The following is a 26,397-nucleotide window of genomic DNA, read 5'->3' as shown; positions in this document are numbered from 1 at the left end:
ACGATACACAAAGTATCATGTATAAATATAAATGTGGAACCAAAAACAAAGCCAAGTCCAAAATAGTCTGCAAGATGTTAAAGGACAAGTCCACCTTCATATACATATGGATTGAGTGAATGCAACAATATTAGTAGAACACATCAGTAAAAGTTTGGGGAAAATCCGACAATCCATTCAGAAGTTATGAATTTTTAAAGCATCTGTGCACTCACTGCTGAATGAGGAGACTACTACAGTGTATGATGTCACATGCGTACAACGGTATAAGGAAAATAAAAAGAATTTCACAAACTTTGTTTTTTGAATAAAGTGCACATTTCTTCGACTCATTACTGACGTATGTTAAGGGAAGTATTATTCCCCTTGCCTTCTGAAAGAGAGAAGTTGAGTGTTCTTTTGTTATGCAAGTAAAGTGAAAATATGTTGAATTTTCTCTATACTTTCTGTATATCGTTGTACTCACGTGACATCACAAGCTATAGTAGTCTCCTCATCCAGCCATGACTGAGCAGAAACTTCAAAAATTCATAACTTTTGAACGGAGTGTCCGATTTTCCTCAAACTCTCGCTGATCCATTCTACTAATATTGCTGCATTCACTCAACCCACATGTCTATGAAGGTGGACTTGTCCTTTAAAGAATCAATGACTCTTGAATAGTATAATAGTCAAGGAATCATGCCTGGTTATACAATGTACGTTTGCCTACTATTCTAGCATTCAGTCTATATTTCCTAAACTCGGTGCATTTTTTTTCCCCCTGCTGAGGGGGAAGCAAACTTGAACCTAGCACTCCCCCCCCCCCCCCTCGAAAGTCTGATTATAAGGTCATTGACTCCAGCTCCCCAGAATTGCTACAGCTATCGGTAACCTTTCCAAACAATGGCGTGAATTGGTCCCTAAAATCCCCCATACCAGCGCAAAGCCCCTGAACGCAGCCCAGCACGCGCCATGCTCTCTGCCTGAACTCACCATAGGGACAGGGCAGGGCAAGGGCACGTTGCTGACTGCAAAGTAGCTTTCTGCTTTTAAACCTGCTCTCATTGTATAAAATGCCTCTGAATGTGCCGCTCATTTTTTATTATTATTATCATTCATGACATATTGTGTTTCATTCCCAAGAATACCAGTAATGTGGGAACAGATACAGTACATTCAATGATGTAACTCTTGCCATGGCAAATGCAGGTCCAATGCAAATTGAGAAATTAAGTTAAAATCCATGCACTAAGTTAACAGATAACCATGTAGCTTTCCATACATCTGTACATAGAAAAAGTGCAATCCCATGGTCTATGGTAACTTGAATTTCTTCACTCCAGTCGGATGCCTTTCATAATTTAACCACAGACCCTACACAACTGATGCCTGTGATGCGATTGTCACACAGGTAGTTTAGCAGGGACATATAAACACCAAGAAATTACAACAGATGCTTCATATACTCCATCCCATACATTCACTCATGTTCTGATTTGTTAATTGCAAGAACACAGTCAAAAGGAAGTGATCAGCACACTTCAAACTTATAAAATGCTTCTAACTTTTACAATATGTTTGCAACAAGTTTTCATCACTTTCTGCCCAAACTTATCATTCTACATAGTTATCTGGTGCTCATTTATTTTCTCTGATTCATTTCACAACTGCGATTTTCTTTTTTTAAAATCATTCACATTGCATAATTCCCCTTCTTTATTTCTTGGGTATTATAAATAGTCCCTTTTTATGCCATCAGTGGAAAATACATCTTTTGAGATGGATATTTTTTCAAAGTTGTATAAACACACTCTAGAATATTGTGATTATCTAGTCTACCTAGGTTACACTTTCAGCATGCACTACTCATACAAACACAGCCTGTACGTACATTGTACTTCTATGCCACCACATGTCAGTTCATTATGAAATTGCTGCTCACTCCCTCCCCCCCCCCCCCCCCCCCAGCAATCCCCCTATGAACACCTTTTCCATGGCCACCCATGATCTCAAATGTTCGACTGGCCTTGGAAAAAGGTTTGCTCAACGGGCCGGAAGCCTTGCAAAGACACCACGAGACATTGGATCGAACCTGCTCTGCTCGAGGCATTATGCGTATTCCTGCTTACTTACCCCAGTCCCCTCACACCTCAAACACAATGTCAGCACAATAACTGCAGTAGATATTCCTTACCCCTACACCCCATAAAAAAAAATCAAAATCTTAACCCTCCAAGCACCACAATTTTGAAATACTACCGACAGCTCAAGCAATTCAGTTGCCCGTGGCAAGGACAAATTTTAACATGGTAGACTTGTGGTAATATTGGAAACTTCATGATGGCATATCTCTTTATCATACCTTGCTGGGGTATTGACCTGTTTGGTTTGAGCAATATCTTTTTCTTTTTTTTATGCCAATGTCTACTTCAGTCATTACTGCAGGGCTTCATTGTACCCAACAATAATTGATTTGAAAGAAAGACATTATTCAGAAGGGTGAAGGTTTAGGTTCATTTATAGAGGGAGAAATATTGAAGAAACTCACACCTGAATAATTGATTTATTCACGGACATGGCAATGCACCTGACTCATTCTCATTGCATAATCAATTAAATCATCTTTTCTTCTTATTTCAGAAACACCAATGCCCAGATATGGCCCAAATAAGTTACAGTATTTTTAAAACCAAATAGGTCTAATATGCAAGGGTTGAGAAATGGAAGAAGATGGTGAAATCTAAAGTCTCCTCTTGTGAGGATTTCACAAGAGTCACAGATGAATATTGTGGTACATTAATCAAAAAGTGATATTGCTTCACCATTAGACTCAATGATTTTTCACTTTTTATCATCATACAAATCAATGTTCAACAGGATTAATTATATGCAAAACATAACAATACCATCAATGATGACAGGTCAAAAAACTGACCCTTGGATTTTGGAAATCTTGCAAGCCACACAAAAATTCTTTAGACTTTGAACCATACGAGACTTGGACAGGAAAGCTTAAACAGCTTTAAAAAAAGGTAATAATAATGCAGTAATATGTCATTCTGTCCATCCATATGTGTAGCTATTTCACCTCACAAACAGATTGCATAGTAATATACTTCCTTAGCCTCTCAAATGAGTTTTTCTGACAGTAATTTGCCATCATCTAATCATAGCTTTTAATCAAAAGCATCATCACTGCAAAACAAAACAAAAGAAATCACATGGTTAACAAAAGAGAAATAAGAGGAGAGCACCACAGGCAAAATCAAATCTTGTCCCTGCACTTACGAGCTCCAGACATCAAGTAGCAAGTAGGTTCTCAGTGTACAATTTGTGGAAATAATGTCACATTTGATTGAGTGTACAGTAGTTCTGTCTCAATACCACTACACATCAAATACCCAAACCTACAGTTTTGTAAATTCCTTTTTGTTGCCACAAGACATGGGTATAGATATGCTAAATACTATCCAAAGACTGAACAATGTCCACCTGATCAGAGTTGTGTTTTCAGCTGAGCAATCAGACTAAGCTATGCTAAATTACAATAACTTCCAGAAAACTGGAACTCTTCTACAATGTACTGACAACTGATGAGATATACCACATACTGTATATGCCAAATATTTCGCGAGGTTTTTATTTTCACGAATTTCGCGAGTCGGGTGCTATTCGCGAAATTAAAGACACGCGAAAATATTGACTCTGATCCTGATGTGAATGTGACATATGCATGTACGTTTTTCAATTCAGTACAGGACCCCATGGTCGCGAATTTAACCACTTGCGAAATTGTCAGGAATTCCCGAATCGCGATATTTAGACTCGCGAAATATATAGCATATACAGTACTACCACTGTTTTTTCCTACCATGTCCTTGCTCTACAAGATGACTAAAAAAATTGATAGTCAAGACAGATCTTGCAAATATTAGACTAGGAGGTATGAAGCATTTCTTTCTTCAAGATCTTTATTTTTGTTTCCTTCTCTCTATCAGATAGGAGAGGAATTGTTCCTGCACATTATCAGCATACACAAGCACTGGGTTAACAAACAGATTGAAACTTGTACTTTCATCAAATTCCTAACTGGAACACAAATAACAGTTACCTCAGAGTTAAATATACAGTCTGACTTGTTAAACAACTCAAATGGAGTTGTAGCAATCTGAGGCAAAAGTCATGCCTGACTTGTACATCAATGTGAATACCAGCATTTCAAAATGACAATACTACACTGACAGTAAAAGAAAAACACACCTAGACCAAAATAATACACAAAGAAATGAGAGAAAAAAAAAGGTAACAGCTATCTTCTAGACATTGACAGATTATTATCGGCGTGGCTACGAGAGCAAGTCGGCATTGGTTTTCATTTGTCCGACCCACGAACTGGCAGCAGCCCATATTGACGCACTCCATCATTTTCAACCATTAGCCTACAAACAGGAGGGACTCCGTAACACCCATACACTGGATATTTCCCTCTTTTTCTCCCTTTTGCAAAAAGCGCAACAATTCCTCCCATATTCCCTTTCACAACGCTAAATACATATTTTGTTGCTAACCTGGCGATCTTTGTTTGAAATGTAGCAAATACGGCATTTGTTGCGAGAGGTCACGCCGAAGTACAACTGTCTCGTGTGCCGGAGCCAGCTCTTCTTTGTGGAGTCAATGCACTGTACTCGCAGTCAACTTTTCTATGAAAATCAAATACCTGGCATTCTTCTTTCCAGCAAAGCTACACTACTTCCCAAGACAGTATTAAGCCTGTGTAACAATTCATCATTTCAAACTGAATACCCATCAAGGACAGCATACTCCACAGTCACAACTTGAACCCTGAGCAGGGGATACAATAAAAAAACACCCCCGCACACACACACACCCTGACTCACTCCAGACTAACTGTAGCAAGTTCACCATAGATGGCAGTCTTTCACTCTGTGCCAAGCAAGAGAGTATGGCAAGCCATGCACTCGGTACTCTCAACCATGATTTCACACAAGGGATGAAGTATTTCAAATTTCAACAGATGAAAAGGTTTAAGATTAATATCATTTATATTTCACCATTTTGAAAATATGCACATACACTTGTACACACATGTAAACTTGCGTAGTAAAGAATTTCTGCAAGTTACATGACATTCAAAAATCAGAAAAAAACTAGATATATCGCTACGGCGACTGATATGCCTCCGCCATAATGCATGGTTCTCCTAATAGATCTATAGTACAATGTCTAATACAATGTGTGATGACAGTTTCACACAATTGGCAAAATATTAAAATGACAGGTTTGCCACAAATGTGCTGAATGTTCACTTTCCTAGAACTAGGTTCAATTGGATGAATGATTAAAATGTCAGAGTGCAGGTATTTGGGGAACTGATGATTTTTACTTGACTTTTGACCCTTTTATAAGTTTATGCATTGAGTAATTTTCAAGGTATTGAGAAAAAGTATAATTTCAGTATCAAATGGGAAAATAGCATTATCTAAACCTGGCCTTTGACCTCACAGTTCCAAAGAGAATCACTGTTAGGTTGAACATGCATAAATATGTAAGTTTCATGATGATACCTTGAGTTACTTTTGAGATATGGAGGAAAAAGTGTGATTCAGCACTTTCACTTGACCTTTGACCTTTGACCTTTTGGCAAGAAACTTCCCACAGAATATATATTGGGTAATACATGAATACATCAAGTTAAAAAAAACCCCAAAAACCTTCAGGCATTGCATAAATATAAGAAAAGTGAAAAGTAGTGATATTTTGAGGAGTTTACCTTGACCTTTGACCCCCTGACCTTTGAACCATGACCCCCAACTTCCCTAGATAATCACTGCCCATTGTAACAAGCATATATACTAAGTTCCATAAAGATACCTTGAACCATTTGCGAGATATGGAGAAAAACATGAATTTTCAACCTTTTTTTCCACAAAATAACCTGTGACCTTTGACCTTTGACCCCATGACCCTAAAATCCAAACAAAGTATTATCCCCCCAGGATATACCCTCATACCAAGTTTGATGTAAAACCACCACACGGTTCTTGAGATATCGACAAAAACAAAACGGGACGGACGGACGGACGGACGGACGACCCGAAAACATAATGCCTCCGGCCACTTCGTTGGCGGAGGCATAAAAAAATCAAGATGGAGGTATATTGCAAAAAGAAGACACAAATATGCCATACCATAAACACATAGAAAACAAGAATAAAAAAGAACCCTTTACTTATTTCTTTTAAAGGAAAAGTTAGTAAACCTACACACACACAGACACACGAAACAAGCTTTAATCTAATATGTCAGGATTACTTAGGAACATTGCTTTAAGAATATTGGGGACTCTTTATGGGGGTTTTATTCCATTTTTATTTTATGGAGAGAGTGTAGCCACAAGATTTTTTTTTTTTTTTTAGGGGGGGGGGGAGGTGTGGCTGTTACTCGCCATGAATTAGTTTGTATGCTTAATCTGCATTATTATGACCACCAAATGAAGAAGGAACAACCAAAGGATCTGAACCTGCATCACCTAAGAAAATCTGTCTACACTGTACTGTTAGATCTTTTATCTTTTTTTTTTTTTTTAAGCATCATCATCATCACCCAATAAATGGTAATTTATACACATTTCCTTGCTAAAACTTAAAATGTCTTGGAAGCATTAACACATCTAAATAATGGTTTATCCCATATCACACACAAATATAAAAACAAACACAAAAGACACTGCAGACTGGATATCTTAGAATGATGTGAATTCAACATGAAAAAAGAAAGAAAGCTGCACAAGCTGACTCGAGAATAGTCATGTGACCAGCATACTTTAACATTCACTGATATTTCAGGATACAATTTTTTTTTTTTTTTTCTGAAATTCAATTCTCTTTCAATTAAAGACAAAACATCATTTGAACCTTATTAACCCATTGAGGACAGGCTGATTTTGCTACAACACACATTTCCACAGACACTTGCCCGAGTACACTCGGGACTCGTCCTCAACGGGTTTAGGAATGTGGAATGAATCCATGAAATATGCTTGCAATGAATATAAACATATTCTTCCAAATGATGAATGATTTGTTAACATTTTTCTTCTCACTATAAATCATACAATCACATTATCAAACTAGAAATATTTAATGATTTGCTGTAAACAATCTTCTAACTCATAGATTATCAGTGATTGTGTGAAAATGTTGAATTCCTTCAATGATCTACTTCCCTGATTTTTCTGTTTCCATACAAAGCAACACATAATCAGGATGGCATTTCTCTAATACCTAACTCTGCAAATTCTTGTTGCATTACACACAATAAAATGACACGGGGGGGGGGGGGGGGAGGCATATATGTGGTCCCACATGTAACAAACTATGTCAGTGAAGAAACACTTGTTTCAAAGGTGGTTATCACAGAAGTTCAAGGAATGCTTTCTCACCTTTGCCTTCTTCACTGGCTTCTCTGGAGACTCCTCCTCTTCCGCCTCCTCCTCCTCCTCTTCTTCATCATCATCTTCATCCATGTCTTCATCGTCATCCTCGCTGCAAGGAGAAAAAAAAAATGATTGGCATCAGGTGCTAAAATAATCTTTAAATAAAGACTCATGTGGCATCGCAGTTTACTTACCAAAGCTTTGTGTGTGCATTTGTCATGCAACGTGAATGAAACAAAACAAGCATAGCCCTCTAATCATTACTAATTTATGCATATAATGACCGACAGAATACAGAGCATTCAATGAACTTGTGAGAAATTCTCTTCACAGACTACATTTTCTCAGAATTCATGGACAAAATTTTAATTTATTACAAAGATTATTACTGATTCATATTCTAATGATGAGAAGTTAGATGGTCTCACAAATGAAGCTGTGGAATACCATCGTACATAATCAATGCTGCAAACTGGCACTGGTCCGATGGTCCCTGACCAGTAACAAAAACGACTGTCGGCCCAGTGACTTTTTCAGACAGGTCAGAGATGCTCTGGTCACTGACTGTTACTATGGTGATTCAAGTTGTCAGCGCTGACAAATGTTGATGAAACACCCCCCAGAATATAAGAACGACCCAAGTCCAATTTTTGGCCAAATTCAGTTTGACATGGGAAATTGTAGCTTATGCATGGACTCATCTTGTGTATAAATGATAAATCCTAATTACCCCCGGAAGTGCCTGAAATGAATGAGTTAAATCTTATATGAATGTAAGAATGAAGGACTTGGGTCATTCTTACATTCATATTATAGCGCGCTCTCTCATCCTCTCATCTCTATAGCAGAATATCATGTATAAAATGATTCAAAGAACGACCCAAGTCCATCACACAAAATGGCCTCTTCACAATTAAGGGAAATGCTAATGGTCATAATAACATTATGTTCTAATTTGTATATACAATGCTGTCTTCTCATCACAGTTAAATAGAATATTATTAGACAAATGAAAAAGATCTGAAGTTTTTTAAAGTTTACTCGAAATGGTCTTCCATGGACTTGGGTCGTTCTTATATTCAGATACTCAACTGTCTAAGTCTGGATCACAGCATGAAATATTAACTGTATATTCCTCTAAATGTAGGTTGTGATGCCATCCATAAGTTGACATATGCTTTAAGATGCCTCACAAATAAGGAAAAGCTCTGTATCAATGGGAAGATCTGAACCGATGAGCCTCTACTTCAAGTAAATGTGCAAGCTAAACACAATCTATTGCTGGCTCACAGAGCAGGTAAGATGGTAGCTTGTGTCTAGAATAATACTCAGCATTGTAACTTATCTTCACTTTTACATGGTATGCTTTACATGTATTTCACTTTTATTAAAACAAAAAGAAAAAGAAAAAGAAAAAAAGATCTTGATTACAAAAGAAGGAAAGTGCATCATATTCCCTAGTCTGGTTAGAAAGCAAGATCAACAACACAGTCTTCAAAGTTCTTGACAAAGATGAAATTTGATATTGTTTACAGGTTAGCTTGGCTAGCTAAGATTTTACCAATCCTTGGAAATGTGAACTCTTTGGCAATGCCATTCATTTCCTTTTCTCCCTTTCCTCTCTTTAAGACTGCTTTCTCATTTTGTCCCTGCACTGTGAATTACACCTTGTCACTCAACTACTTCACTACAAGCAGTGAGGCTGCTTTCCTGCCAAAAGGTCACACAAAGCACGGTTCTGTCATGCTCAAAACATTCATGAAAAATTTCATTCATGTATGTGTCTAGTTTTCTTCCTCACTCTTTACATCTCTGCACCTGTCTTTATCTCACATAGGATTTGCAGAGGAAAGGAAGAGAAAATTCTAGAAGGTTGATGGAAGAAAGCACTGACCTGGAGAAATTCTCTTTTGGATATTACATGTGAATGGATGCGTGGTTAAAAGTAGATAAATGCAAAAATATATTGTTTATTTTGCATCACATCAGAATTAAGTCTGAAGAATGAGACTAATCACTCGCAAAGGTGGTGAGGTTCAAATTCTTGAACAAGCTTAAAAATAGAAAACTTTGTATGATTGTGTCACTCAACACGACCACAATTCAAGCTCAGGACTTGATTTACGCCCTATACCACGATTTGTGCGTCTACATGTACCAGTGGAAATCTTGTCGCAATTTGGGTCAGATTTTCCTCATAGAATGCCACATGTTGCTCATATATTGCTTCCAACACACTGGTGGCAAACACGGCGGTCTTATCGGGTATACAGGCGGACACAGGCCAGAGCAATCAGCAGCGAGTGAACGGTAAACAGAAGCATCCCAGAGGACGAGGAAGCATCTTATCAATGGACTCAAAATTGGACAGACAAGAACGATTTCCTTCGCAAGACAGACCATTTCTCTCCCAGGCAGAAGGGATGAATCATAAAATGGTGTGTGTAGGAAGAATCCAGGGATAATCTGAACTATTCGAGACAAAATTGTAGCATGGTGGGGGTGAAAGGGAGATCTTCATGCAATGGGGAAAATACTGAAGGTATTTAAAAAGACACGGTGAAAAAACAAAGCTTAAACATGATTTCAGCAGGATAAACGTCCTCCCTCCCTCAATTCCACATGTAAATATGAAGCACGAATCTTGGTTTTCTTACCTATCGTCTTCATCGTCATCTTCGTCATCATCCCCAAGAGCCATCTGTGATGGGAAAGAAAAAAAACCAGGATTTATTGCTTAATGTGTCACTGTCTGGTTCAAAATTATTAACATCATCCACACAGAATCATTTCTCTTGACTTCCTTGGAGGTACAACAGAGTGGACTCAGACTAGTTTAAGGGACTGTGAGCGTTTCAGAGCATGGTCAACTAAAAAAAAAAGAAGATATATATAAAAAGATATATATAAGAATAATGACAAAATAATGTGAGAGAGCAGGCAGATTGGGTATTGTCACGAGTATGTTTGGGAAAGTAGATCATACAAGTGAACCCCACCCCCATCCCCACCCCAAATAAGAATGAAACGTTAATTTCTGCATCCAAACACTATGGTCAATGCATTCATTCACTTTTCTCCTAGTGCTCCTTTTACTGTATATCGCAACATATTACAATGTAAATATCCCTCATATATGAAATTTGATCCAATATCATGTAACAAATATCAGATATTGAAGGGGGTTCAAAAAGAAATCTACCCCAAAACAGCATACAGGTCAGTTAATGACAGAGCTGTTACATACAGTCATCAATTCCTCAGTTTCAATTTTATCCCGAGCACTTTAAGTCCTACATATGTTTTAGTTTTTCAATGTGTTGGAAAATTAGAGTAAAACATTGCACAATTTATAAACCCTTCACAATCAAAACCAATACCACTAAGCATTTATCCCAATTCGTTTGAAGTACGAGGGTGTTAACTATGGATGCGTAACATGTTAAAATAATGGAGGGCACAGTGGCAATAGAGTAGAAGTTGTATATAGCACAGCACAAATATATGCTGAATAGGATGCTTTTTGGCAAAAGTGTTAGAAGCTCCAATCAACTTTAGATGTGTACACACTTCTAATCTTACTTTTCAGTGCATAATCTATTCATGCAATGGCACTGTCTCTTTATTTTTCTTTGTGTGTGTGTGTGTGTGTGTGTGTGTGTGTGGGGGGGGGTTATAATTGATTACAACAGTCTGAAATGCATGTAGTTGCCTACGAGAGGGCCCCTTTAAAATTGCAGGGGCTTTAGGGACAATGGAATTACCCAGCATGCATCAATAGTCACAGGAAGAGGAAGTTGGTCAAATAGAGATGTGGAACTGATTAGCATGGCACAAGAGAGCAACACACATTACAGAGTGTTATGTGTAGCGCAAGAAAGGCAGTGTTAGTAATAGGTACGTGCCAACAAAGTGTCACAAAGGAAGGAAAAGGTGTATGTTTCCAATATTGAAACGCGTCAGAGACGATCAATACAACAATGAGGGCAGCCCGGTGGAATTTATTTGTCAGTCCTCTACGGACCGGCTGACACACTTATCTACTTTACACACGGCAGCGATGCGGTCACACTCGCTGTAACATTCACACCCTTTCGACAAATAATGTCGAACATGACTGAGCAGCCACCCATCCACTGTAATCCCCTACATACAGCTGCTACAAATCCTTTACTCACAGAGAATTAGCATTTCCACATCCCATGGTGCTCTGCCTTTCAATGCAAACCAGCTGAAACTTTCATTTCTATATGGCATGATTAAACTGTTTGACCATCACTACTGGGCACTGATATGTGTCCTAAGGGGGCATAATTTAACATGTTGAGATTGATCACCAATGATTAAAACCATGCCCCTCCAATTATGTTTACTCAAGAAACTTTTATAGGAATAGCAAGTGCTTGTACTGCATGTCGATTGTAGCACATTGTTCAAATCTCTAGCCTGTTAATCAATTATATAGGGTGATGGTTTACCTTACAGACCTTGAATTCTTTCAGATAGCCGGTTAAATATCTTAGTCAGTATCACTTGATTTATTGCCTTTTATTCTACATTAAATTAAAATCTCTGTCATTCACAAGTAAACAAATTGGTAATTTCTCAATTGTGCAAAAACAATTATCTAAAGTGGTTAAAATGAAAACGGAGATAGCTAAAATCTGAAAGGAGAGACATAAGAAAGAAAGAATACCTTGCTTTGAATACCTTGCTTTGATATGGGGGTGGCAAAAATAAAAAGAATGTGAATGGTGAATTATTACAATCAACAACACCTGACGTGATAAATAATATTCAACATTAATGTACAGACATTTGGTTAAGACATTGCACATTTTAACCGAGTATCACAACATGATAATGAATTTATGTACGATGTACAAATTCTATCACACAGTCACTCTCTTGAAAGAAAACCTGTGGGATAAAAGAATCCATATGCCAGAAATATTCAATACAAATTCAGCACTGTTGGAAGTAGAATTCATACATTCGATGACTGGAATTCAACCCATCTGTGAAAAGGCTTTCAGAACACTTTTAACAGGGTTGAAATATTTCACAAACACTTGATGCCTGCTGATGTCTTTGCACAACACACTAACACTCAAACTGACACAGATAGCTTAACATCTTCACCACCTTATGATGACCTTAAATACAAGTGTACCGTCATGTCAACTCACATCTGTGTGGACACAAATACAAGTAGGTTATCAAACAATATATTCAATGGACAAACACATTCAGATGAAATTGCAAATTCAGAATAAAGATGAAAATAAATTGAAGTGGAATGAAATGAGTTACACTGCCTTAAACCTGAAGTATGCCTATCCCTCAAAGATGCAGTGAAGAATATGAACATGAGAAAGTGCAGTCATATTAAAGTGCATTAGGATGAATTGTTCAACAATCTGCACCAATGCAATAAAAATTGACATCAGCAAGTGACTAAAAACTCTTCAAGGACCTCATCCTCCTCTTCCTCCTCGCTGGAATCTTCGCCATCCTCCGCCTCTTCATCGACCTTGTAATCTTCGTCCTCTTCGTCGTCATCATCATCGTCTTCTTCATTGCCGTCTTCGTTGGGCTCGGCATGACCGTTGGTCACCTTGTCGCCACCCTCCTGGTTCTTGCTCTTCCCGCTCTCCATCTTGGCTAGCTGGAGGTTGCGACACAGCAAGAGGGCATGACATGCTGAATAAAATCGTTCGTGAGCTTTAAAATTCTCTGAAAAAAACCCCACTCAATTTCTCTTTGTAGCCCTGGTAAATCCTCGGGATGACCCCATGTTCCTGTAAACTCTGTGCGGAATAGAGTAGTTTGCAATGATGAGAGAATTGAAACACAAGTGCCAAGAGATGACTTTCCTGCTGCAAAATTGTGCAACATTGCCTCCTTTTTTTAGTAAACAAGGTGCTCTATCAGCCCCTAATGCTTCCAGGTCATCTGGTCAGCAACGTCCACTGCCAACAGAAACCTAAGACTTTGAAACCTTTGAAACCTTCGAAATAGAGGGAATCTTTCATTGTTTTAAAACAATTAATCGCATCTCTCCATGCTGTAAGCTGGTGGTGTTTGGCTAAGACACATTTACAGACAAAAGAGAAAGAATTTGATTATACTCACTGCATGAGCAAAACAGATCATAGGAAACACACACATACACACACACAAAAACAGAACATACATGTAGGAATGAGGAGAATCCTCACAAGGTGAACATTCTGTTGACCTGTATGGAGAGATGAGGTCACGCCATCAGCAATGCAGTTCCATCTAACATCTCGTAATAGGAGAATATGTTGGAAAAGAAACAACCCTGTCGATTCCCACTCCTAGTGACCCACTTTTGATGGTGCAAAACTTCTGCTTTTAAATCTGGCCTCTTCCCATCACTATGGAGGTGATGTTTTCCATGCCTCATTCTGATCATATCAAGAGATGTTCTATCATGCTGTTTAAAGAAAAGATAGTTTAAAGAGACTGTACAGTACTGGTTGAGGTAAGGTATTCATGTTTTGAACATTTCTAAGTGAGATAATGAGAAACCTCTTATGAAATTTGAAAGAGCATGTCATTTTAAGAAGGATTCAACGTTTATTTGATGAAAATTGGTTTTGAAATGGCCGAGATATCCAAAAAAGTGATAATAATAAAAGGCGACAGGCCACAACTTTATTAGGATCTCTTTGTTTCACCTTGTTTTTGGATATCTCAGCCATTTCAAAAGTGATTTTCATCAAATAAACTTTTGATACCCTTTAGAATTGCATGCTCTTTGACATCTCATGGAGTGGTTTCTGAATATCTCGCAAAACGTTAAAAGCTAAATCCTCACCTCGACCAGTACTGTACACACCCTTTAATATAGAATGGTCCATAAAAGAAGAACTCTTGTACAATGATGACATAAAACAGGATCTTGAACGAAAAGATTACCCAGTTGAAGTCAATAACAAGAAACCCACAAGTCTAGAGCTCACCCAAATGGCTCAATTTCACCTTCAAGGCATTTGGGCCCCGCCCTAGAGGCCTCCCTTGGGGCACAACCACCACTGTACAACCCCCCCCCCCCCCCCAAATTGGTGAACCTGTCAAGTTTGGTCAAAGTTCAGCCATCAGTTTTCAAGGAGATGACAATATGAGAAAGTTTAAGCAAAATGAACAATGAATCAATGATATATGAACAATGGTGATGCGGTATCTGCATGACAGTACAATACATCCCTACTATTTGGCATGACAGTACTCCTCTTTTACACTATTGTTATACTGACCAATTTCCTACTCCAGTTTTCCCTTGAGGACAAAAATAAATACATTTTAAACATATATCATGAACATCTCTGTAATTGTATCAGGACAATTACCTTCCCAAGGACAATTAGCCCCTGCTAAATAATGGTTAGTGATAGGGTTAGAGTAAAGATATATGATTAGGGTTAGGTTAAGGTTTTAATTTAGGTTAGGGTTAGGATTAGGTTCAGGATTAGGATTAGGGTTATGGCCACGAGAAGGGTGTGGGGTGATTGTCCAGGGGGTAATTGACCTTGAACCCTCTGTAACATTACTGGCCTGAGTATTACGGTAAGTGGCTCAAATCAAGTACAGACTTCTTTTCATTAGGATAATAAAAGCACTATAGATAAATACTAACTATAAATCAGTGATAATTTTATGTTGATCTTGCTGCTGTTTTCTCTTTTAAAGCAGATACATCAGAATTGGGATGCATTTAAAATATCTTGGGCATAATGAGAGTGGTGTGAAGGATATCTGAATAGCCAAGGGTCATGAATATAATGACAATATAGTGTGCCATGATCTTGGAGTAAATTAGTCAGGTACACATATATAAATAGCAGGGTTTTCTTTTAGACAGAAACTGGAATGAAAGAGATATTTGAAAGCAAAGCTGAATAGTTATATCTAGATATTGAAGCCAGGAGCTGTAGATAAAAGATTAAGACATAAAAAGCTCTGGAAAAAGCCCAAGAAAAGTCCATTCTACCAACTTATGAAGCAACTTCACATTCACTATCATTAGTCAGCCTTTCCTCAGAACTTGGAAGCATAACTATGACTTTTGCACTTGGATATAAATCCATGGTTAGTGTGTATTCCATAAATGGTCCCCATTTGAAGGCATTTACAAACAGAAATGCACATAGGCACACGCACACGCACACACACACACACACACACAAACTAATGACCTGCTATGCGCTCACACATACTCCGGGGAAAAGCGACTAAATGAGGCTAAATGAGGAGAGAGAGGGGAATCATCCGGCAGAACAAACCTTCCAGTCAATATCATCCTCATCGTCATCATCATCCTCATCATCAATGCTGTCTAGGATGTGCTTGGCAAGCTTTGGAGAAAAAAAAAAATGAAATAAATCACAAATTGCTCCACAAGATAATTCCAGACATGATATAACTTCATGGGAAACTATAATTAATAGTGTCTTTGTGAATACTGCAGTTATTATGTTTCAACAGATGGACCAAAAGTAAAACTCAAGTTAAGAGCAAGTGTTACCATTAATAATCTTGAGTTGGAAATAGCGAAATTGTTTGACGACGACCATTTTACTATTTACTTCGTGAGAGTGTGTTTTATATGTCACATATGTTTACTGATTTTCATGAATTATTACCTCAGTCATTCAACATTACAGGTCCAGAATTTTTCTTTGTTGGCCTTCAATGGCAAAAAATAGAAAACTTAAAACAAAAAAAAATCCTTCCATCAAGGACATGCAACTGATGAGACCAAAAGACAGGTAACCATAGTAATGACAGAATTTTGTGTCAGTAAAGGGAACATTAGACAGTGCTGGATCAATGCCAGATAACCTGTCTTGCAAATTGTGGCCAGGCAACAAGAATGCTACTGACGACCAATCCGCGGAAAAGAACGGCGCTCAGAAACATTGATGATATGGTAAGGCAAAAGTGATGTCCAATTATGTGACAGCAAGGAACAAAATGCATGGAATTCTATTGGCAAGAAAATCATAATGAAAACATGAAAACATGCAAGGCAATCAAACTTGTAAGCAAACACAAACAGCATATGAGTTACATGTAATATGATAAAATTCTATACTGCAGATATCCCAGTAGAAATAGAAATAACTGCATTCCAATTATGGTAGAAAGTTTTTCATCATCTTTTCAAGCAGTAAACAGTCATTGCACAATTTCAAGATGCATACAAAAACTGAAGAACAAACATAAATGTTCAGGAATTTTTTTAGGACTGTACTTGCTAGGACCATGAAAGAGTGAAATAGAAATGTCTGCATTTCAATTTTGATCCTGTGTTTTTGTCATCTTTTCAATCAGTGGGCATTCCCAGCACAACTTCAAGATGCCTGAGAAAACTGACGAAATATATAAATGTTCCAAAATTCTTTATGACCATACATTATTTGACTTTAAACAAATAAGGTACATTGAATGCAGATTGGTACAAACTTCGCTGGCTCTTCTGATGTAAGTCACATATATGACTAACTGCACCCTTTAAACTATATCATAAGCTTTCAGGTGTGTGTACACTCTGACTGCACTCAAGCATCAAATCTGCCTCAAATCTTGGACTATTCCATCTTTGTGGAGGGATTTATTTAGTGTGTGTGTGTCTTGAGGGGCAGGCATGACCAATGCAGATCAATTTTACAAAAGGCATAAAGATTACTGTTTTAGTTTTTTTTTTCTTCTTTTTGCTTTTGGTTTTGATTGGCTTTTTTTTTTGGGGGGGGGGAGGGGGTGGGGTTTTTTTGTGTGAATTGTTATTTGTTTTTTACAAGGATGTCCCTTATGTGTCCCTTTGCTTGACAAGATTCTAGGTCACATGGTTATGCTAGTGTAAGTGTCAATACAAATAATATTCTGAAACAGAGCCCTTGATAATTTCATGCGAATTAACAAATGGCTGTCAACCTTTGCACATAGAAAAAATAATCAATATATTTTTAAGGCAATATCCATAATATGGTTTTAAATATGAAAATTGTACATAACAAGTATACTACATCAAATTTCAGAAAAAAAAAAAAATCCATCTAACAAGACATTTTCCCATTTGTGACAAAGGAAACACCTAGTTCTAAGAATTGATGAAACACACTAGTAGGCAGCTCTGTGACCAACATCATGACTGACAATACACTTTATCAGTTAAAGACGATTAAAATTGCTCAGAAGCCTTTCTAAGTCCATTATGTATCATCACTAGTTCTGATACTCTGAGAAGTTGAGGCATAGGTACTCTCCTTTTCGGGTTTGGGGCGGGGAGCTGAGGGGGCAAATAAAACGCACCTTTTTGGCAGCACCAGTGGCTGAGGGAGCTGGTCGTTTTTTGCCTTTTCCTGCATCCTTTGAGTCCTCTGCTGGTTTCTCATCTCCCACTTTCTCTACCGCCTTCTGCAGATTCAAACAATGGAGATACAATTGAAGACTTGAATATAAGAACGACCCAAGTCCATTTTTGGGGCAAATTCAGTTTGACATGGGAAATTGTAGCTTATGCATGGACTCATCTTGTGTATAAATGATAAATCCTAATTACCCCCGGAAGTGCCTGAAATGAATGAGTTAAATCTTATATGAATGTAAGAATGAAGGACTTGGGTCATTCTTACATTCATATTATAGCGCCCTCCCCATCCTTCTCTCATCTCTATAGCAGAATATCATGTATATGAATCAAAGAACGACCCAAGTCCATATGAATCAAAGAACGACCAAGTCCACCACACACAATGGCCTCTCAACAATTAATGTAAATGTTAATTGTCATAATAATATATGTTCTAATTTGTATATACATTGTACAATGTTGCCTTCCCATCACAGTTAAATAGAATATTATTGGACAAATAAAAAAGATATGAAGTTTTTTTTAGTTTACTCGAAATGGTCTTCCATGGACTTGGGTCGTTCTTATATTCATATACTCAATTACATGACTGTCATGGGCACATGTGTTTCTATATATCTCTCTACTGTGATACATCAAGTACCACATTTCATGCAGATGCATGCAGGCAACAATTACCCTAATCGCAGACATGTAAGCACATCCAAAACACTGTTTCCGTCACTATGTTGTCATGGAAACAGTCAAAAGAGATGACTTTGCCTGTATGTGAAACCTCATGATCACACAACTGTCTCTCTTCCAATCACTGTCCAAGGCTTACACTTCCTTCAGCTTACAATCATAGTATTTGGTTTTGCATTCATATGATTCCCCCCTAGATGTATACAAAGAGAGTGAGCCACCCCATCCTAACCCACACATCACCTCCCACCCCCTTCAGAACAGGTAAGCACAATTCAATAGAGACTAATACTGAGCTTTCACAAATCTTACCTCGACAAAATACCTCAGCAGTTTTCTCCCATCATAGCGAAATTTCGTTATAACCAAATAGTATAGTGTATTAAGACATATATAGATGATCATTTTGGGACCTGAATTTTGATTTCACTGTAACAAGAATTTCATTATCACCATATTTGTTATAATGGGAGTGCACTGTTACACTTGTTACCGCAAGAATGTCTTAACAGAAGAATTGTAAGGAAGTTGTATGGGTAATGTCGGGGTAATTGCCCTAGCTGGCCCAGAGTAGACTTTGGCAAAAGTTACAGTGACAACATCCAAGCAACATTGGAGCGTCTTAACAGGCATGGGGAAAAAAAGATTGCCCGGACGTTGTCATGGTAACGCTGGTTCGAAAGGCTCTGTTAAAATGGGGCTTAAGGGAGAAAGAGAGAGAGAAGGGAGGTAGGAAGAACACATACTGATGTGTACCTTTGCTGAAGCTTTTGCTGCAGCAGCTGCTTTCTTGTTATCCTTGCCCTTTGGAGCTGGTTTGAGGTCTGGTGATGCCGAGATGTCAGCTCCCTCCTCCTCCTCCTCTTCCTCCTCATCCCCAAAGGCTTCTGCTTCCAGGTCCTCGTCATCCTTATCAAAGTCTCCATCATCTTGGAGATCTGCTTAGTAAACAAAATTTCCCAAAAAAGGAGAGATCATTGATGGGATGCTGCCCAGAGATCTTGCTCCATCTCGCGAACCATCTTCAAAACGGCATAAAGTTTTAGCTTTATATCTAAGATATCTCTGTGAATATTACATTCCGAGGGATAGAGAGAAACAGCATAAGAGGGAAAATACAGGTGCACTGCTAGAGCAATGTCAAAGGGGATTACTGGCTATTAAGAAGGTTGAACTGTTTTTGCTTTAAAACACATACAATGAAATATCTTTAGCATGGCTATGATTTCAGTGAAAAGTAAATCACAAAATGATTTAAAGCAATAATAGAATTAATCAAATATATATAAATCTGTGCCCAACTTGCATGTGCTTGTGCATTTCACTGATATTGCATGTAAGCTATACACTCAGTGCTTCAAGGATATTGGGTCCACTGTATTGACAATAAAAAGCAGCAGATGCACACACACACACAAACAGTAGACATAGACGAGCTATGTTGTAACCGTGCATCACAAAACGAACAAAAAGTCACCGACACCGATTTTGTGTGAGGACTAAAAATAGGTGGAATGGGTCAACCAAACCGATCTTGACTTTTTCAAATTTTCTGAAAGAGCAAGTCTTCTTCTACATTATGCTAAAATTTGGGATCATAAAACGGGCAGGAAAGTGTGGTTTTTTCAGCAGTTTATCTCAAACATTTTTGAGGTGAATTGTGTGATTAAGTGTGTCTTTAGAGTTCTCTTTTCTTTTCTTAAAAATCATGTACACACTCTTCACTTTCAACTCCTATAATTTTTAAAATTATAATGCTACTGCATTTGAAAGTTGGCATTAATTAAGGACAGAATGTGTTAATAAGGCATGCTTAATTTCAGTTTAATCTGATAATCCCTTCATTGTTGTTACTCCAGTGGTTTACATCCTGTTTTTGTCCCATTCATCGCAGAGCCACCATGGCTTGGTAAAGATTATGCGCTTGAATAGACACTGTTCTTTAAAGCCTCTTTTCTCAGTTCACACTTTTTCTGAGTGTGTGCTTTCTTTCCAATATTTAGATAGGTTAGGAAACTCCATTTGGTTTGAGTTATAATGTACATCATTTTAAAGCTTAAAGTCTGCTCTTTCAGAATATGCTCTTAACTAAAATTTCATGTCTGGCGACTTTCTCTTTGTTTTGTGATGCAGGGTAACATATTATCATCCATGCACACACGGTTGCTGTAAATGGGTGCATATAGGGGCAAGTGATATATCACTCCTTACAGACAGGCAACCCATCAAACGATTGCAAGACGATTGTGATACACGAATAGGAAAATACAGAGTTTTGTTGTGTTTGTGAGTGGTATACACATGTACCTGTGATATAGCAAAAAACAAAGTCCTTGCCTGGTTGTACCCTTTCACATCTTATACAAGCTACTGAAACAGGAGGACTGCTATTGGTTCCTCACACTAAAGACAGGTGATGGAGACAGTAACCATGGGAACACTGTGTATAGTTGGCGCATTAAACATTACCTAATGCATGCTGTCCACTGAGGAAGACCGGCCCATTTCCTACAGAGAGCCTGAATGTGACCGGAGGCTGCAGACCAATGTCCAGTGGTGCCTGGAAAAAGGGAACAAGTCCATGTACACAATCTGAATACACGCAAGTACAATCTATATGTAGCGTTGCAGACGAGTATCACAAGATTTACTTCGTTTACAACAGACAGGAGCTGCCAGATCGGGGCAACGTGTTTGCTTACGTGTGTTCATACTTTTTTTTTTTTTTTTTTTTTTTTGACTATACCAAAGTTGGTTTTCATCTGGTGAAATGAAGAGCCATACTATGTGAAATCAAGTGAAACACTGCCATTAAATTAATGAATCTTACAAATCTTATGTAAGATTTGGACAGCACTTGCAAACTGCTGCTGTATGCAAGTTTTGCTGCTGCACTGCAAACTACAAACATCGAGCTAGTGCAATAGTTTTTACATTAATCCTGACAGCTTTATCCCTATACAGTGCTGTCAAGAATACACAATGTTAATGTGTCACGACTTTAAAACGAATGTTGCGGTTGACAAAAAAGAAAAAGCAGGTCTTGCCCAGCATAGCAACTAGAATATTCAAACTAAATTCCACATAGTGAGAAGTAGATACGGACAAGTAAAATGTTCTGTTCAACACAAGTTAAGAAATTCCTAAACTCATTGATACATCAGTAAAGCAGCAGAAATACATTATCACATGGACCACTGAAGCTGACTGCATCATCAATGCCACAGTCATCTTCCCCATGAATATTAAGAATGAAAGGTGCTAATGGCTGCCAATTATTTCACTATCACCCATGATTTCATGAATAACATCCTCATGCACAATGATGTTTAAACTCTGCTGAAATTTGGACACGGATTACGCAGTCAGGCTGTCTAGGTATCCAACATGTACAAAGAAAAAAAAAGTAACCAAGCAAACTGAGGGCTTTATCTAAATAAATCAACAGCCCAAGGAGAAGAGAAAAGACACACTTATCATAAAAAGGAAAAAAGATAAAAGTGAATACAACCTGACAATACGATTATCCTTCCATCCTTAAGGCAGTCAGCCCCTTGGAAAATGTGGTGTGAATAACTGACACCATTTGAATTCAGCCATTAGCGCTTCTAAATCATCAAAACACTTGCGTGCACCTTTTCATTGAAGGGCAAGAAAATCCTAAGTCTGCAGCAATTTCAAATACTAAGAGTTTTATGCAAACTCTAAACCTATATGTAAATAGAAGATTTCTTTTTTCCACTGTGTGTGCACATTTTCCCTTTATTTTCAGCAAAGCTTTTTGTATTGGGGTCCTCGAAGAAACCTCACATCGTCCACACGGTTCCCGACTGAAGGTTCCGTTTAAGTGTGCAAGCTTTAGCTAAACCTGAGGAGCCCAATTACAGGCTTGGATTTCAAACCATTTCACAGCAACGCTATTCTGGTCGCCATTGCAAATCTCAGTTTACAGCTTATGGGCTCCATGGCACCAGCCACTTTTTCTTTTTTTTTAATGTGTTAAAGGCCTAGCAGGTTTCTGGTAATTAAATGTTCTTTTCTCAAGGCAAGCTTCGTAAGAAGTAACACCACGTGGTAACTATAACTAAATAGATGCAAAAGTCACCGACAATGTCGCAGCCGCTTTCTTCAGGCCAGCAAGTCTTACACTGTATAACCTAGAAGTTGCATATAATGGTTTATTTCTTGTAACTCTCTGCACTTACTAGTGACGGTATCAATTCACACAGATAAAAAAAAAAAAAAGTGCATAAATTTCAGCTTCAAGAAATGTTCCACATTTATTGCACTACGTGTGTATGTTCAACTGCAACATGGTTTCCTAACAAGGAAAGGATTATTAAGTGAAGTTCATTTGAAATAAGTGAAATATATGAAAATGTTTGACCTTGCCAATTAATGATGATATAAGACCAATCATAGAGCAGTGGAGTATAAACTGTACTGCATCAAGGTCAAAGCAATGAATGATTACACGGAGGGAACAGAAAATGATGTTTTGCACACAAATCTTGTTCAGTCATTTCTATGGTGGCCTTCAGTTACATCCAGATTATATATTAAAAAGAAAAAGAAAAGAAAAAAAAGAAGAGACCATGAGCGCTGAGGATAATTTCCTGCTTGTCACAAGAGGTCGAAGGGGAAATTAATTAAGGCCTGGTTTTGCGGACAAATTTGAAGAGGAAGGAAACTAAATCTGCTCACACGGGGGCTGAGTTTTATGGAGAAAGCTGACACCTTGCTTAATCAGAGTTTTCCAGTATTGCAGAGGGTAAGGAGGGGTAACACCACCGGATCGGTGGGGTGCAGGGCGTTGAAGAGAAAGAGGCAGCGGTCTGTGGGCACAATGGGTGCTGTAATGGTGTTTGTGGTTTCTTGATCAATGCTTCCAGTGGTTAGGCTGGGATCTGATTAACATCGGAGGGTGATACTCCATCTTCAAATTGCCCTCCCGGAGGACATTCCACAAGATGTGGTTGGTATTGGGGAGAGGGGGTACCGGTAGGAGAGCCTACTAATAGGCCTATCACATATCATGAAAACCAAGTATGATAATCATGAATGACATGTATTAGGTTCACCAAGGTAAACACTGGACACATTGACATTTGCAATGAAACCTACAAGGAGCTTGCGATTGAACAATCAACCTTTCTTTCTCCTTCTACACATTGTACAATCATAGATTTCTATTCTCTGGAGTTCATAACTTTTTTTTGTCACAGTACTATATATGCATTAGCTTACATACTACATGGAAGGTAAACTGTACCGATGTGATAGTCATAATGAATTGCCAGAAAGAATATAATTTTTTGGATAAAAATTGCCTTTATGTTGGTTGTGATATTGGCATCAAAATTACCTTTATTTTGATGCTCAAACCAATTACAAATTACGCAGTGATTTTGACCTGTCAAAATGAAAAAAGTTTAGCCACAAAAGAAACATGAGGAAAGAGACATAATGTGACTCTAACTCATAAACTTCTCCATCTACATTCATAGATGTTGCACAATCTATTATTATGCCCCTCATATCTGCATTTTCTGCATGGATTTGTCAATAAATCAGAGAAGCGCACATGTTCTTTTGAAAAATCATCATATGCAGGTTCTTTAAAATAACTGAACTAAATTTCTTGTGTGCTAAAAAGCGAAAGTCACTTGAGTGTGACTGGTCTCATGAAACATTTATTACACAGGGCAATAATGCAAACACAGAAAGAATCAATAACTTAATTGTAAAATTTCCCTTTCAGTGAGAATCATCATGAAATATACTATTCCAATTTTGGAATATGTTAGAATACCTTTTACATACCTGTAGCTAGTTCTCAAAGTTTTACAAAACTTAGTTTAAAGGGGAAGGCTAGTAACTGATCAGTGGGAATCAGTGGAAATGCTGGGAGATGATTGTGGCAATCCTTATGGGATTCATTCAAGAGTTCATTGTATATCTATTGTTGTGTGAAAATGATTTGCTTCAGAACGGTCTCATATTCAATTAATGTGCAGATTAATGCTCCGTCACTGACCAGGGACGCTAACCTGGAAGCATTAAACTGCACATTACTTGAATATGAGACCATTCTGAAGCAAATCATTTTCACACAACAATAGATATACAATGAACTCTTAAATGAATCCCATAAGGATTGCCACAATCATCTCCCAGCATTTCCACTGATTCCCACTGATCAGTTACTAGCCTTCCCCTTTAAGTTTCTTTATTACTGGACAAAACATTCCTTGGTTCATACATGAACGAAACTTTGATTGTCAAATTTTTTTCTAAGTTTCTAACTGTAATTCTTATTGTCTTTCTTTAAAGAAAAATGTATATAATAGAGGGGAAGAAAGAAAATGAGCTATTTCAAATTCCCTGCTTAACGAACTGACCACCAATTTATACAGGCACAATCCAAATAAGACTAGAAATTACATTGTATGTCACAGCTTCATTGATTTTTGCAAAGATTATGACTACTACCTTCACAATTTCTAAAAAAACAACAACAAAGAAATATCTTAATTCTGTAGCTTTCTCATATTTTGTTTCGTCAATTTCAACTAACAAACCTCACTGATCTTTTTGTATGCACTTTATTCTTCTTTATTTTTCAAACCAACTTGACCATGGGAGGGAGCTGGTCTTTAAATCCTAAATTCCTTTAATATTCCCTTTAACATTGACAAAAAACCAACTATATTCATTGTTGTTGGGGCAGTGGTTGGCATTGTGCTCGGCTTCGAACCACGTTTCCATACGTTGTCCTCAGACGACCACTGCAAGGAGGAACGGCTCGCGGCGGCATGTCTCACCCCTTCGTCTGCGGATTAGCGTGCGGAGCTGACACCTCTTGTGGGCTCGGCCATGCAGAAAAACTGATTAGGCGGGCCCAGCGGTGATCCACTGCTCAATCACACGCATAACATTCCATCTTGCCTCATATTCATTCTCATTTCAAATAAAGCTTTCACTTTTTTTTTCCCCCTCTGCTTTTTCCCTTCCCCCTTTCATCCTGCGGCCACAGGTTCAGCGACGCAACAGGGAGTGGTACAAAAAAAATCTGGATTCAAATTCGCGGGGCATATTCCCCCTCTCATTCCCATCTCTTTTTATTCTTTCAGAGGACAAGGAGCTATTGTTTGTGTGTCAGCTAATCACACCTTATTAGCTTGCTTGTGGGGGCATTATATCCAATCCAAAGAAGGGCACAATTACCCTTTGTTGCATGATAATCTCTTTAGCACTTTCGAGTCCCTATGTAATACATCACAGAGGGATACCTTTTATGTTGTTTAAAAGGCGTCATAATGCAGCGGTGCATCTTTATTTAACCATCAACATTTGGAGCAATTTCTAAAGCCAGCTCTCCTAAAACTCACTTGGACTAAACATGTCTGTCGTCTGAAGATCCCCTTTTCCACTAATCTATGACAAAAAGTGGTCTATCAACACTGAAGCGTTAGACTGACAAAATCTCCTCAACTGCCTCTTGTCCCTTTTATCAAACAAACATTCAGAAATTCAGAACACTTTCAAAACTAGCCCGACAAAGTAATAGAAGAAACAGCGGACATTTTTTTTTTTTTTTCTGGAAATACCATTAGTTAGAAGATCTGCTGGCACATTCCTGCCAAGATAAGTGGCATAATTGTGAGGAAATCTTTCAAAAGAATGCCTCTGGCACCTTTTGGTGAGGGGCTATAAAATGATGTCCCAAAGACTTTAAATTAGCTTGACTCTGAGCCTCATCATACCATGGAGAAAACCAGAAAGAAAATCCAACACAAGAGGGAGCTCTTTCTCAGAGTAGTCCTACCTGCATGCCCACTGCTATTCAAAGTTTGGGCACAAGTTTTCCATG

General features: G+C 38.0%; 1 protein-coding gene across 3 annotated transcripts in view; it reads right to left on the bottom strand.

The window, feature by feature from the left end:
* LOC140241325 (mitotic apparatus protein p62-like) overlaps window positions 1–26,397 on the bottom strand; it is a 70,886-nt gene that overhangs the window by 35,607 nt on the left and 8,882 nt on the right. The window contains exons 4-9 of one of the 3 annotated variants that reach the window (XM_072321051.1): window positions 20,994–21,084; window positions 19,281–19,462; window positions 17,780–17,884; window positions 15,751–15,822; window positions 10,096–10,139; window positions 7,445–7,547 (exon numbers count right to left, since the gene is read on the bottom strand). In XM_072321051.1, coding sequence (XP_072177152.1) covers window positions 7,445–7,547; window positions 10,096–10,139; window positions 15,751–15,822; window positions 17,780–17,884; window positions 19,281–19,462; window positions 20,994–21,084 — 597 coding nt within the window. Of the gene's footprint in view, window positions 1–7,444; window positions 7,548–10,095; window positions 10,140–12,914; window positions 13,107–15,750; window positions 15,823–17,779; window positions 17,885–19,280; window positions 19,463–20,993; window positions 21,085–26,397 lie in introns of all 3 variants that reach the window. The other 2 variants (XM_072321050.1, XM_072321052.1) reach the window with 2 other exon arrangements.

This window comes from Diadema setosum, chromosome 18 (genome assembly GCF_964275005.1).
Source record: "Diadema setosum chromosome 18, eeDiaSeto1, whole genome shotgun sequence".
Taxonomy (NCBI): Eukaryota; Metazoa; Echinodermata; class Echinoidea; order Diadematoida; family Diadematidae; genus Diadema; species Diadema setosum.
Note: the sequence above shows the minus strand (reverse complement) of the source record. Positions and strands in the feature narration are given on the sequence as shown.